Source organism: Trachinotus anak, unplaced genomic scaffold (genome assembly GCF_046630095.1).
Source record: "Trachinotus anak isolate AG129_WGS33_773 ecotype Australia unplaced genomic scaffold, CSIRO_AGI_Tana_v1 ptg000015l, whole genome shotgun sequence".
Classification (NCBI taxonomy): domain Eukaryota; kingdom Metazoa; phylum Chordata; class Actinopteri; order Carangiformes; family Carangidae; genus Trachinotus; species Trachinotus anak.
Window position 1 is genome coordinate 12,868,360 of NW_027273866.1, and position 12,762 is coordinate 12,881,121.

At 44.0% G+C, this 12,762-nt stretch overlaps 2 protein-coding genes across 3 annotated transcripts in view; one reads left to right on the forward strand and one right to left on the reverse strand.

Annotated features, from left to right (window-relative positions):
- Nucleotides 1-12,762, forward strand: part of brf1a (BRF1 general transcription factor IIIB subunit a) — a 118,548-nt gene that overhangs the window by 25,009 nt on the left and 80,777 nt on the right. For both annotated transcript variants that reach the window (XM_071498877.1, XM_071498875.1), the window contains exon 6: nt 3,508-3,580. In XM_071498877.1, the coding sequence (XP_071354978.1) occupies nt 3,508-3,580 (73 nt within the window). The remainder of the gene's footprint in view (nt 1-3,507; nt 3,581-12,762) is intronic.
- On the reverse strand, nt 5,265-9,640 carry LOC139633293 (BTB/POZ domain-containing protein 6-B-like). Its single transcript, XM_071498878.1, has 4 exons — nt 8,658-9,640; nt 7,905-7,995; nt 7,569-7,687; nt 5,265-6,903 (listed from the first exon to the last, which is right to left on the reverse strand). The coding sequence occupies exons 1-4, from the start codon at nt 9,050-9,052 to the stop codon at nt 5,871-5,873; spliced, it is 1,638 nt and encodes a 545-aa protein (XP_071354979.1). The 5' UTR covers nt 9,053-9,640; the 3' UTR covers nt 5,265-5,870.

The window sequence follows — 12,762 nt, forward strand, 5'->3', positions numbered from 1 at the left end:
ACCTTATAAAGCATCTTTCAGCGGCTGCACAGCGCGATCTCGGCTTTCTCATTACGAAGGCTCCTTCAAATGCAGCGTGGGCAGGCGGATCCTTCGTGTCCCAACCTATCCCAAGATTCATTGCAAATGAAAATAATACAGCACCAAGACGGGAGCCGTGCTTTGCGACACAACAGTAAGGGCGGGCATAGCTGGTGACGCAAAGCAAAAATCCTCCATAGGCCAGACCGTCTCATTTAGGTTCGGCCTTTGCGTTCTACAATGGCTACAAAGGGCCACACCTCCGTAGACCGTGTCCTCTGAAGGATGTGGCCCCTGAATGGTGACACAGCTACAGTTATCTATTAACACCCAACAGTCACTAAAAAACACTGTCATTCATTTGAAGCTGTGTTTGTGTCCAGTACTTCCTCTCTTTTAGCTCTGTGTTTGGTCTCCACCAGCTCCTGAGGGAAATATCTGTCTGTCAAGCAGCTAAATGCTCGACTGTGTTCACCAGCTGTTCTCTATTTGTCTTGTTTATCGCTGCTGTCTTGATGTAACTGATTGGCTCCTGCTAAGAGCGTGAGACTGAACTGAAACATTTAATGTTTGGCCTGTAAAACAGAAACAATGAGCTAAAATGCTCTATAAGGCTGAGCTGCAGAGTTGAGTGATAATTCTGTAGGTCTGTCATTTTTGGCCATCGGTGGTATCGAAATATTGATTCTGGCAGCGTTAAAATGCTGCAGTTGAGTAAAGATGTAGTTTTTTTTTTTTTTGTTTTAGCTCTGATCAAACAGCCGTTCAGCTGTAAAAACTTGAAAGTGACCGCACTCGTTCCACTTCCTCCTCCAGTCTGTCTGCTTTGTGTATAAATTCCTCACTGGAATCCACTTCCCAGAATAGCAGAGGAGCATCTGCGTCCCTGCCTGACTCCAGAGAGGGGGCTGAGAGCGAGAGTCCGTCTGTCTGCTCTCGCCCCCCTTCAGCCCCCGGAGGTCTGGAGAGTCGGTCTGAAGGAATGACAGAGATCTGACCTGAGTTCATGACCCGATCCTCCGGCTTTCACTGCCTTCTGCTTCAGATTTCAGCACAGAGCATCTCAGAAACTTAATTCTGCGCCTTATTGCTGTTAATTTGAGGAGGAGATGATAGATGTGTGGCTTTGTGGCTTTGTTATTCAGCGGTATTTGTCATTAGATCCTTTCAGATGGAGAGGGGGGTGGACTGGGGGATGACAGAATTTACTGCCGAGCCTTCTGGAGGTGTTGTGGGTAAAATACAATGAAACATCTGTGATGGGAGGCACCAGCGAGATAACCCCAATGACACACTGGCTCTCATCCTCCACCTACCTACCCTACTCTCCCCCTGAAACAGGTTTCTGCCCAGCCTAGTTGGACCGTCTCATCAGATCCTGCTCCAGAAAATCCTTCAACTAGTTGGAAGATTTCTTTATGTGATTTTCGTCAAATTTATTGTGAGGAAATGTTCAGCACTGGTCTCAGACGCCCGGTGTTAAATTACAGTTAAAACTTCCCCTACATAAAGAAAAAAATCATGATTTTTGGGCCAAAAAGTCCATTCAGTTCGTAAACACCGTCCTCAGTCATATTACTCCAGATTCAACAGTTAAGAGTCTGGATGTCACCTGATCTTTCTCTTGCTGTCAGGGAACATCACCATCATCGCTGCAGTAGTTTTCATTTCCCTCTTCTGCCACGTTGTCTGAGTTCGTCCATTTCTAAAACAGATGCAGAAACTCTCGTGTTTGTGCGTTTGTCTCATCAACGCTCGACCGTTGTGGTGTGCTGTTCACAGCTCCACAACCCTGTAGCATTGACAACATCTGCTGGAGCTCATACTACAACCAAAACACTTACCAATATTACCAATAAAACTCGTCAAGGATTAGACGAGATCTTCTCATTTGGCAGAACTCCTCAGATCTCACGTTCCCCGATGTGCACTCAGGTCACAGGATGGAGGCCCATTATTCTGATTAATACGCAAACTATTGGGGGCAGAACATTTTTTTCCTTATCAGGCACCTCTAATGAGAAAAACTATTCTCCCTTTCATATAATTTGCACCTTGTTGTGGTTTTTATTCCTTTTGCAAATAAGGAATAAAAATCTGTTTTTCAAGCATGAATGTTTGTTTTTCTGTATTTTGCATCGTTATCGTCTTTTTTTTCTAATTGTCTTTTGATTATTGAATTAATTTAGACATTCATTTTTCTATCCATACTACAATAACCTTATCAACTTATTTACTAATAGTTTTACATCTGATACGAAATCATCTATGCTTTTGAGAACTTTTGATAACTCCTTCAGTCATACTTTATTTTGAGAATATGGGCAATTTTCCCCACCTAAACAAACCAAACTTCTCAAACAGTGTTAACACAAGCAGTCATACTAGAACGTCGCCAAAATAAAATGCTATACGATTGTTAGAGTTCGCTAATTGTTTGATGCTAACTGTTGGTACTTCATAGATTTTGTTTGCTATTTAAGAAATTATTGCAGTTCAGTCAAAATAGTACCTGAGATTTTCAAGAATTAGTATTCATGTTAATATTCACATCAGCAAAAGTCTTAAGACCCTCAACAACCTGAGTAATCGACTGTAAGGAGTTCTCCTTTTAGCTCAGCCATCACTGAAGCCACTCTTTGTCCCATTTTTCAGTTGTTCCTTTTCCCCTCAGTCACTTATCAAAATAACCCTTTGTCTCTTTGCAGATGTCTATAAGAGGTCACCCTGTGGCTGATAAAAATAGTGGTGTGCAGATAGATCAGTCATGTCCCCCTCTCAGAGACAGGAAGGTTATCAGGTCACCTCAGTAAGAATCGCCAGAAATAACTAATGATGGAGTTAAAATGTCAAGTTTTAAGATTCTGACAGCGACAGAAACCAGTGTAATGACCCAGTACTGTCCAAATTCACCTGCCTATTGGTCCAACCTGAAATTTAGATACAGGAAATCATTGGGAAGGGAAAATGAGAGGCGTTGGGGTTACAGGGGGTGACTGAGGGGCAGATAGTTTGATTAGAAATGAATCGACAGAGCTGTGAGTTTGAGAGACCTAACCTGAAAAAATCCCTTCAAATCACAGCAGAGATCAGCTTTTAATCACAAATATTGAAGTGAAATGTTCTGCAACCTTCAGCTCAATTATGTAACCAGAACATTTTACCTGACGCACCGGCCTCACCTCATATCCTAACAGGCTGTTTCCCTCTTAATGCACCAGTCGTCCTCATCACATCCCTCCTGATAGAGGGAAGCGCTGCCTCTTGAGAGGCAAACTCTTAATTTCAGACTGATGCTCAGGCTCCAGTGTAATTCTGTAAGTGGTTTTAAATGGGTTTAATGGCTCCTGGAGTCATCACTTGCAGGACCTAAAGGATCACGTTCCCCCACAAATCCAGTTAGAAAACTAGACTTAACTGGCAGCACAAGGTTTTCTTCTGGCACATGTGTCACTTCATCATCTCGTCTGTGTTTTTGTTCCACAGGTGAACGTCTACGTCTTGGGAAGAACTTTCCTCGTCCTGGCCCGAGAGCTGTGCATCAACGCCCCGGCTATAGGTACTGACCTCATCTTCACTCTCTTATACTACATCACCACTGTATGATTTTGTTGAATAGTGGTGAATCAGCCGTTTTTAGTTGCCATTTGTTGTTATTGATTAATTTGTAAGTTATTTTTGCTATAAACTGAGTAATCACTTCTACGCAGTATATCACCAAAAACCTTGTGAGAAATACCTCTCACATTTCCCCAGACCCAAGTGGAAATATTCAAATGTCCTGTTTTGTCCGACCATCAGTCCCAAACCCAAATATATTCAAGTTACAAAAAGAAGAATAAAGCAGCAAATCGTCAAATTTTCTGAGCTGGAACCAGAAGAAGTTTGGCATTTCTTTCTTGGGAAACTCCAGAGTTTTCTAATTTCATCCTTTTAAGTATCGTAATGTGCACTAATAAACTGGGTTACAGATGAAAGAAAAATGGTCAAAATCGATGCAGCAGAAGCTGAGATATCCAGACTTTCAGTTGCAGCTCCAAAAACACTGCATCCTTCATTTCCCAAAGTGCACCTGAATGGAGTTTTTCTTCAGACGCTCCCTGCTTGGTTAAACGCCCACGTCTTCTGAACTCCACATCACCAGTTTATAACTCAGGCTGATAAATTTGTCGTTTCCGAGTCCAAACTAAGACATCCCTGATGATTCATGCAGTCACAGTGGGCTGCAGACTCTGCAGAGTTTAGTATCACAGTGATCCCTGGGCTCAGGTTACCAAATATAAAAATGGTTGCAGTGAGTTTCATGTAGTGAGGTCTACAGATAAAAAAAAACAAAACAGATAGTCGATCGGAAAAAACTGGACTGGTGCATCTCTAAAGAAAATGAGAAGTCACATAACCCACTCATATCAGGAGGTTTATACTTTAACCGACTGTGTTGAGCTTTAAATGCTCCTACTTTGACACACAGGCCGACCAAACGAGAAAACTCAAACATACATTTCCCTTAATCTTGACTTTTGTAAGACTTACCCCCAAAAGATCTAAATCCACTTTTAGTCCTAATGATATTCTGTGAGCATGGAAGATGAAAAGCCCACTACACCTCTGCTACACCCCACTCGGTCCCATCTGTGGACATTTTACATCTTCTTCCACTGTAACCTACAGGTTGACCTTATAACTAAAGTTCTGTTGCTAATTGAAAGTTTTCTGTTTATGCTGCATGTGAGTCACGTCTGAATCATGTGCCACAGCAGACTGACACAAACACTCCTCTTCACAGATGTCATAGACCTGTAATGGAGGTTCTGCTCTGTACATGCAGTGCTATTCTGCTGACAAGCATATGATGCAGGGTTGCTATGGCCCAGATGTGCACTGTGCAGCTGTCTTAGTGAAAATGAGCATGAATATAAGAAAAATAAAAATGAGATGATGCAGATTCTCTGTGTACAGATCAGGATAGAAAGATCCTTCTTTTAATTGAGCTCTAACTTTAAAAACAGAAGATTGTAGCAGTTGATTTATAGAGAGGTCTTGCTTAGGGGCCCCCTGACTTGGTGGGCCCCTGAACCTGTGCCCACCACCTGTAAGGTCATCTCTACATGTCAGTGAGATCCTCATGTTTTCATAAACCCAGGGTGTAGTTCACTCTGGTGTAACCAGAGGGTGCTGCTGCCCCTCAAATCCCCCGCTCCCCTCACCCAGGCACCATAATGATATGACATCTGTGGCTTCAGTCACATTATAACCTTTATGTTTTATCATCAGGTGTATAAGCATTCTTGTACAGAACACATCTGGTCTTTAACAGCATCAAGCTGTTAACAGTTAAATCGTATTTTACAAAAGACACAATGTTTCTGAGGCCGTCCTCTCAAGTGCAAAACAACTCTGCTTCTGACAAGATTTCTACTTTTTTTTCTTGCATTTAGAATCATTACACTACATAAAGTTTGCTCCTTGTGTAATATTGCTGCTTGGACTATAGTAACAACATTGTATATAGACTTGCAATTACACAATTTGAAGCAGTCCCTACTTGTTCCAGTTGCGGAGCTCAGCTTGATTACATAACCACAAATCACTGTATTAATGTTGTTTCTACAGCAGCCGCAGCCCGTAACACAGGCGTCAGAGCAAATAACGTTAACCCAGTATTTAAATAAAAAAATAACATTAAATTAAATAAGATAAAACAACAGCTCCTTTGCTTTTAAAATAGTCTCTCAAAGATCTAACCAGGCCATTTAGTGTGACATTACTCAAGTGTCTTTAATGCTACATTACTTTAAAGGCTGGGGGGCGAGGATGAACCTAATTTTCCATCAGCAGTCCAGAGCCGCTTATGCATAGAACACAAGCTCGGGGATCTGTCCTCCCTGTACTCCGGTCCCGTTGGTGCTGTCGGAGGAACACTGGAATTGAAATGTCACCTTCCCACACTGCACCTCCGTCATGCCCTCCTGGCCAAAATAGCTCAGCTCGTTCCCGTCCAGCACGGCGCTCACTGTGTAGAATGCGTCCTGCTCCACCTGAACAGGATGCTCGAACCACACCGGAAACGTACTGCTCGACCCGTCCGACACGAACTTTGTCAGGTTCTGTGCCAGGGTCACCCCCTGCCTCTTGAGTTCAATTTTGACGCTGTACTCGGCTTTGCCGCCGCTCGACCCGTACAGTCCCAAACCAGCGATAAAGATCCTCTTGTCCACCGCAAACTGAATGCTGTCGCACCGGCCGCGGTAGCGCCACTGATTGCTCCTGTAGGCCGAGGACTGGAAGCGATGGCACCTCTGAGGCGCCAAGCCCTTCCTCGCAGTCAGAGGGAAGTCCAGTTGGGGCTTTTTAGCCGCAGTGTACCACAGGAACACATTGTGCGTCTCCTCCAGTGTCAGGATATCAGATTGCGCCGCCCCGTTAGCAAACTCCTCCAGGCTCATGGTGGGGATGCGCACCAGAAACAGCGCCTTGCCAAGGACATCTCTTCTGTTGTGGGTGGTGGGCCCCAGACCTTGTCTCTTGCACTCTGCTGTGGCCCAGTTCATAACGGCCTCAAACACCACCACCTCTTTGGTGTTGAGGGTCTCCCTCCGCAGTATGATCTCCAGAGTCTGCAGGTCGATCTCGCAGAAGCCCTCCGAGCACAGAGCGAGCTCGGCCTGGGCGTCGATCACCTCCCAGCAGCGCTGCGTCAGCTCGGGCTCCTCGAACAGGCGGCTCTGGGAGAGCAGCACGCAGGCGTTCTTGGCCTCTAGGCTCGTTTCCAGGAAGGTGACGCAGGCCTTGGCCAGTGCAGGGACAATGTACTTTTTGGCAGCGTACAGGGTGGCCAGCACCGTGTCTGCCTCCAGGTCGATCTCATCACTGTACATGTACCTGGAAGAAGGAAAATAGGATTTCAATCACAGTAAATATGCAGAAATCCATCCTAGTGGCAACGCTGGAGAAAGATCCGCTCTGTCTTTCACATTATTCTGCATAATGAGATATGATGCACCATGTTCTACGGTGTATGACTATGACTTTGGATCCTTGAAAATTGCTCTGGAGGACTAATCTCTTCTTGTTCCTTGTCTCAATTCCCACTACATCAACATCATTCTGCACCCAAAAAAGCCAAATGGAAATAATGATTGCCCTTTTCTTCCTAAAGAGGACTGTGCGATGACTTAACACATCCCAACCTTTTCTCAAGACATTACACGCAATAGTCCATGGTGCTGGCTTAGCCAGTGCTACTAAATGAGAGACAAAAGCAGGTTATTTATAACTCCTAGTCTGCATTTATTCCCCTCTAAGAAAACTGTCAGGCTGTGGATGAGGAAAAGGAAAAAAAAAATGTTTCTAGTTGAACAAAGAGCGCTGAGAAAACCAGCAATTACAGAGCACCATACTGCTGCCACTGCTCTCTGCCGCTTCCAGCATTTTGGCATTCGCCTGTGCTTAGCTTTGGATGAGTAATAATATGCTTTGAAGTGACACTGACTGCGCTTGTCATCTCTCCCTCTGGTTGGCTGTGTGAGGGATGGTGAGTGGCTTACTTCAGCAGAATTAGAAAAGCAGCAGGTTCCACATCTGGGATATGGATCTCAGACTCCTCCTCCGCCAGATCGCCGTAAAACATGGCACAGAAGACCGAGCTTCCCACGGCCAGCACATACTGGGAGGGAGGGAGCAAGCAAGCAGATGCATCAGAGACACATGCAACCAGAATCACTTTTCTTTGCACCAGTGAAAGCCTACTCCGTTATTAAACTTAGCAAAGACATGAACGACTTCCCTGCTTATCTAATCTAATCTAATCGTTAACATCACTCAGCTTTGTTCTGAAAAAGGAAATCAAAAACTGCTTTGTCCAAGAGGTGAAACGTCTTTACCTTGTGTGCTGGAACCCTCTGCGATCCCCCCAGGGGGCCAACAATGAAGTGGACATCAGCCATCAGCTCATTGTTAAACATCAAGGCATTCCTAAAAGCAGGAGCAGGTTTCATGAATAAGCCTCAAGTATTGTATAACACCGAGTCCTCCCACACTCTTTTTGCCCAGAGACGCTGGTTATTTTCATAGATATAGCTACAGTAACAGGACTGCAACTCCAATATGTTCATTACTGATAAATCTACTTTTTATTCTAATTTTAAGGAACTGTAAAAACTACCAATCACGCGTTCCCAAAACATTTTAAATGCCTGGTTTTGTCTGATATGAACAGTTCAAATCCCAAATTTAATGTCACAGAAGATCGAGAAAAACAGAAAATATTCACATTTGAGAGGGTAAAACACAAGTAACTCTGGTCTTAAATGGTGATTATCCAAATTGTTGCAGCATACAAACTTTAAATCATGGTAGTGTGCAAAAACAAAATAAAAGCAAGCAGAACAGCACTAAGGAGAGAGTACAGTGACCTCACTGCACTTTATGGTGCATTTTATCTCCCCTTTCAGCTGCTGTCATATTAATACAGTGGCTGCAGTTTGCTGTCATTACCTGATAATGACCTTAATGTACTTTATGGTCATAACCCTGCGGGGACTCTCTGGGAATATTTTGCACACAGCTTATGTAATTTACTACAGCTGTAAACCAGAGGGTGACGGGTAATTTGGTCCAGAGCACTCCGGGGTTACCTCTCTCTCAGAGTGGGGTGGCTGCACTGCCAGCTGGGTGGGTCTACGTTGTTGTTGTTGATGTTTTGCTGGGTGGTCGGGGTGGTCGCCGCGCTGCTGCTGCTGGCCTGGTTCACCTGCACCTCCTTGGTCTTCTCGGTGTCCGCCACCGTGGTGCCGTTGGCCAGGTTGGTGTTGTTGGTGTTGGCGGCGGGGTACAGCTCCGCAGCCATCTTCTTCTCCTTCTGCTTCTTGCTCGTCAGGGACAGAGTCAGGATCTCATAACATACCGGCAGCCTGCCCGGGAGCTTGCCGACCTTCTTGGACTTTTTCAGTGTTTCGGGAAGTAGGAGCAGATAAGTCAAACACCTCATGATCCGGCCATGATGGAGCAACCTGCAGTCTGCCGTGGGCATCGGCACAAGCGACACGGTCTTCCTCGCTGTAATACCCGGTGAACGGAGTCGCTGTCGCGGTCTGGGTGGACTGGCTGTACGGGGGTTTGCTCCGCGTAGAATTCGGCGTTTTTCTGCGGGGGTTTCGGCTCCTGCTACGCCGCTTCAAAACGGCATCGACTGCGAAGTTTACACGACAACATCTAAATATCTGTCCAGGCCCGGCGGAGCTCCGTCTCCTATTCCGTTTCCAACTTCGACCACAAGCACTTTTCCTCGGTTTCCCGGCGGTCACCTCATCCTCTCCGGACGGAGAAACGTCCGCGGAGCGCCGCTTGTTTTCCCTTTTTCAGCGAGCGGGTAATCCGGACGGTCGCAGCTGGTGCTCGCGTCTGTGTCCTCCCACCCCGCCTCCGGGTTAATCCTCACTCATATTTCTCCCTCTTTCTCCGAACCGGCTGCCGACCGACACGAACCCAGCTCCGGTGTCCCGTTGCGGCCGTTCGCAGCCGAGGTGAGGAGTCATTTGTCGGGACTTTTTAAGGTCTGCTCTATTTTTTCTGCTTTTTTTTTTTTTTTTTTTCCGTCGTGATCTCCTCGGACGCCCAGGGCTCGCCGAGGACCAATCAGATCCACGCACCGCGCTGACGTCAGGAGGACCGAAGCACCTCCCTCCGCAGCTCCGCAGAGTGCGTCACCAGGCAACCGCTCCTCCCCCCGCCCCCTCCCGTCCCGATCATTAGAGCCTGTGGTCAAAAAAATATATAAAATAAAACTTAATAAAAAAAATAAATAAAAATAAATAAGAAAAGGTCTGTTTAATATGATCGTTCAGCCCAGGACAGTAATGAGAGACAGACCTTAAACAGTGTAGTAGTTGTGCTCTAATACTCTGACTTCAACACCCCCCCCTTGATAAAGCTTCATGACTTTGGTGTTTAATTTTAATTTAATGTAATGTGGAATTTAACTAAGTAAATGTACTTACTTCTGTGTGAACTATACTGTAATTTAAATGTACTTACATTTAATTTAGCCTGCTTTGTCGTCAGCATAGAGGGAAACGTTTGCTATTTTCTTGATAAATTGTGATTTTATGCGCAAAAGATTTGATGAGCCGAAGAAGGAGGATGTATTCTTATAGATAACACTGCGCTAGAGTATATAAAGTAGTTAAAAGCTAGCTCCAGCTCGACCAATCACGGCAGTAGACAGCTGCCTTGTCTCGAAAGCATCAGCACTAATAACATAGTGATTTAGTAAAGCACTGACACACTTAAATGCAAAACTTTTACTTATAATGGAGTATTACTACTTTCTAAATCTGAACACATCTCCCACCACTTACCCCCCCCCCCCCCCTATAATTTACCATCATGTCAGCTCCTGCTTGAGCTCTCTCTCCCTCCACCTCAAAGGAATAAGCAGAGTAATCATTGGCAGACAGGTTTTTTGTTTTGTTTTCTTTTTAGACTTGTTGGTTATGGAACAACAGGGGAAGGGACATTTGTTCCCTGAGTTTGGCACCTGGGGCAGTTTTACCTGCGCATTGATTTTGCCTGTGAGGAGGCACTGCCTTAAAGACTAGAGTCAGGAAACAAAAGTCCCTCTGAAGAGAAGGGTTAAATAAGAGACTGTAACATGACTGACTGCAGCACTGATCGGTCTAGATAAGCATATGGTAAATACTCCTGTCCAGAGGTAAGTATATGTTGTAAAGTCACTGAACTCCATTGCCTTACAGCTGAAGTTACACACAGTTTGACACCACTCTGTTATGTGTGGCTTTCTTTTTATGTCACTTTATATCTGTGAAAAATTATAGACAGCAAATAAAGAGACCATGATGGGTCTCAACCATTCGTATGTGGTGTTTTAAAAATGGAAATAAATGTAAACAAATACATGTCCTTTTCTCCTCAAACTGTGGCCATGTAGCAATATTTGGTTAAATCAGTTTTTTAAATTTTTTTTTATAGTTTTGGTTTGTAATAATTTACTAGAGTAAATTAACTTTACACCACTGTAAATAACCAAGAGTACGTGAGTTTTCTAAGGAGATATTAAGATTTAAAAGTGAACAAATTCGTCTTTCTGCTCCCCAATATCTTGCCCTTATATAATTAATCATAATTGATTAATTGAAAAAGGGAAGTTTTGTTTCGTAGATTAAACTGTTCATCCGGTCAATTTTAAGTATTTTTTTCTGCCTTAAATGTCAGGTCAGTTATTCAAGTTGCCTTGATGCAGATCAGAAAAAACTAAGTCAAGCAATCACAAATATAAACACAAATAAAATTTATTATACATCATATTGATACTTTTGTGATTGGAAAATGGCTATAAATGGATGGTCATTAATGTCTATACCAGCTTGAAAAGATAACTTTATTGAGTACCAGTAGGTTTACACCATGTTTCATCCACATATAATGGTAATTATATTGGTGGATAAATGTGACCCTTCATTCTGGGATCTCTACAGAACAAGCTAACAACCAACACTACTGTGCAAGAGCCGACAACAATCAATACATTTCTACTTTTTTAAAACCTGAAAACAGCTATTGAGTTTTCAACCAGCAGCTGTTGACGATGTGTCTTGGATAACCGACCAAACAAGCAACGTGACATCAAATATCTGTGAATTATTTAGTGCAGTTTCATATCAGGAAATTATATCAAAGCATCAGTATTCAGTCAGGTTTTGATGAGTGAAGGCTTCTTTCTGGAGCTGCCATTTTTGCACCGACGTTCAACAACAATACAGAGAGAAATCCAACAGAAAATAGACCAGAATGCATCATAGCTCGGAGACCGTTTTGGGTTTCGATGGAAAGGGGCGCAGCGTCCTCACAACTTTAATGCTATTCATGCAGCCCTGCTCCCACATTTGATTGAAAGGAGCAAGTTCACGGCCCCTCTCAGGGGGTGGTCGAAGTAATTTTGGGGAATGTGGGGAAGAATAGTTAGAAAGTAGGCGAGGCAGGTGGAGGGAAAGTGGGTCCGCGAAAAAAGGTAAACTACAAGCACTCCATCACAGAACAACTCCTGGGCTGTTTGAGCATCACAGATTGATTATATTCAACTAAAGGAGGATTTAAAGTGGATTTTTTTTTTTTTTTTATTAAACACCCTCTTTTTTTTTTTTTTTTTTATTGAGATCTTTTCCTGGCCCAGACACTCCAGTAAAACTTGGAGCAGTGATGGCCAGCTCTGCAGACGTATCATTACATGGTGCGGAGGGGGGGAAGGGATCAGCCTGGATCTTATTACCAGCTGGCTCTACCAGCTTTCCACTGGACTGCTCTTTAAACACAGCCACTAACTTCAAAGATTCTCCAGTGTCATGACCGTGGCACAAAACGCCACCTTTAGTCTCCCAGTTAAGAGTGGCGTTTCAGTATTAAACTAGATTTCTCAACGCGGTAAAACCGTTTATTGAATCAAAAAAAGACTGAAGGCGAACTGGCCCCCTGCCAGGCTCTTTCATGACAAAAGCAGGTGGTTCTGTTGTTTTTTTGTTTTTTTTTTTTCTCCTCAGCTGCATCTAAAGTGTTTTTCATAAAGTTTCTGATCCGCCACTGTTTCTCAGAGACATACAAAAGTTTGAGATGTGAGCTTGTGATTGGACGGCTGCCCGTTCAAATCCTTTTCGCCAGCTGAGAAAATCTGGACAGAGACACTAAATGAGAAACAGGCTGCTTTGAGGTGCACTTGAGCTAAAATGC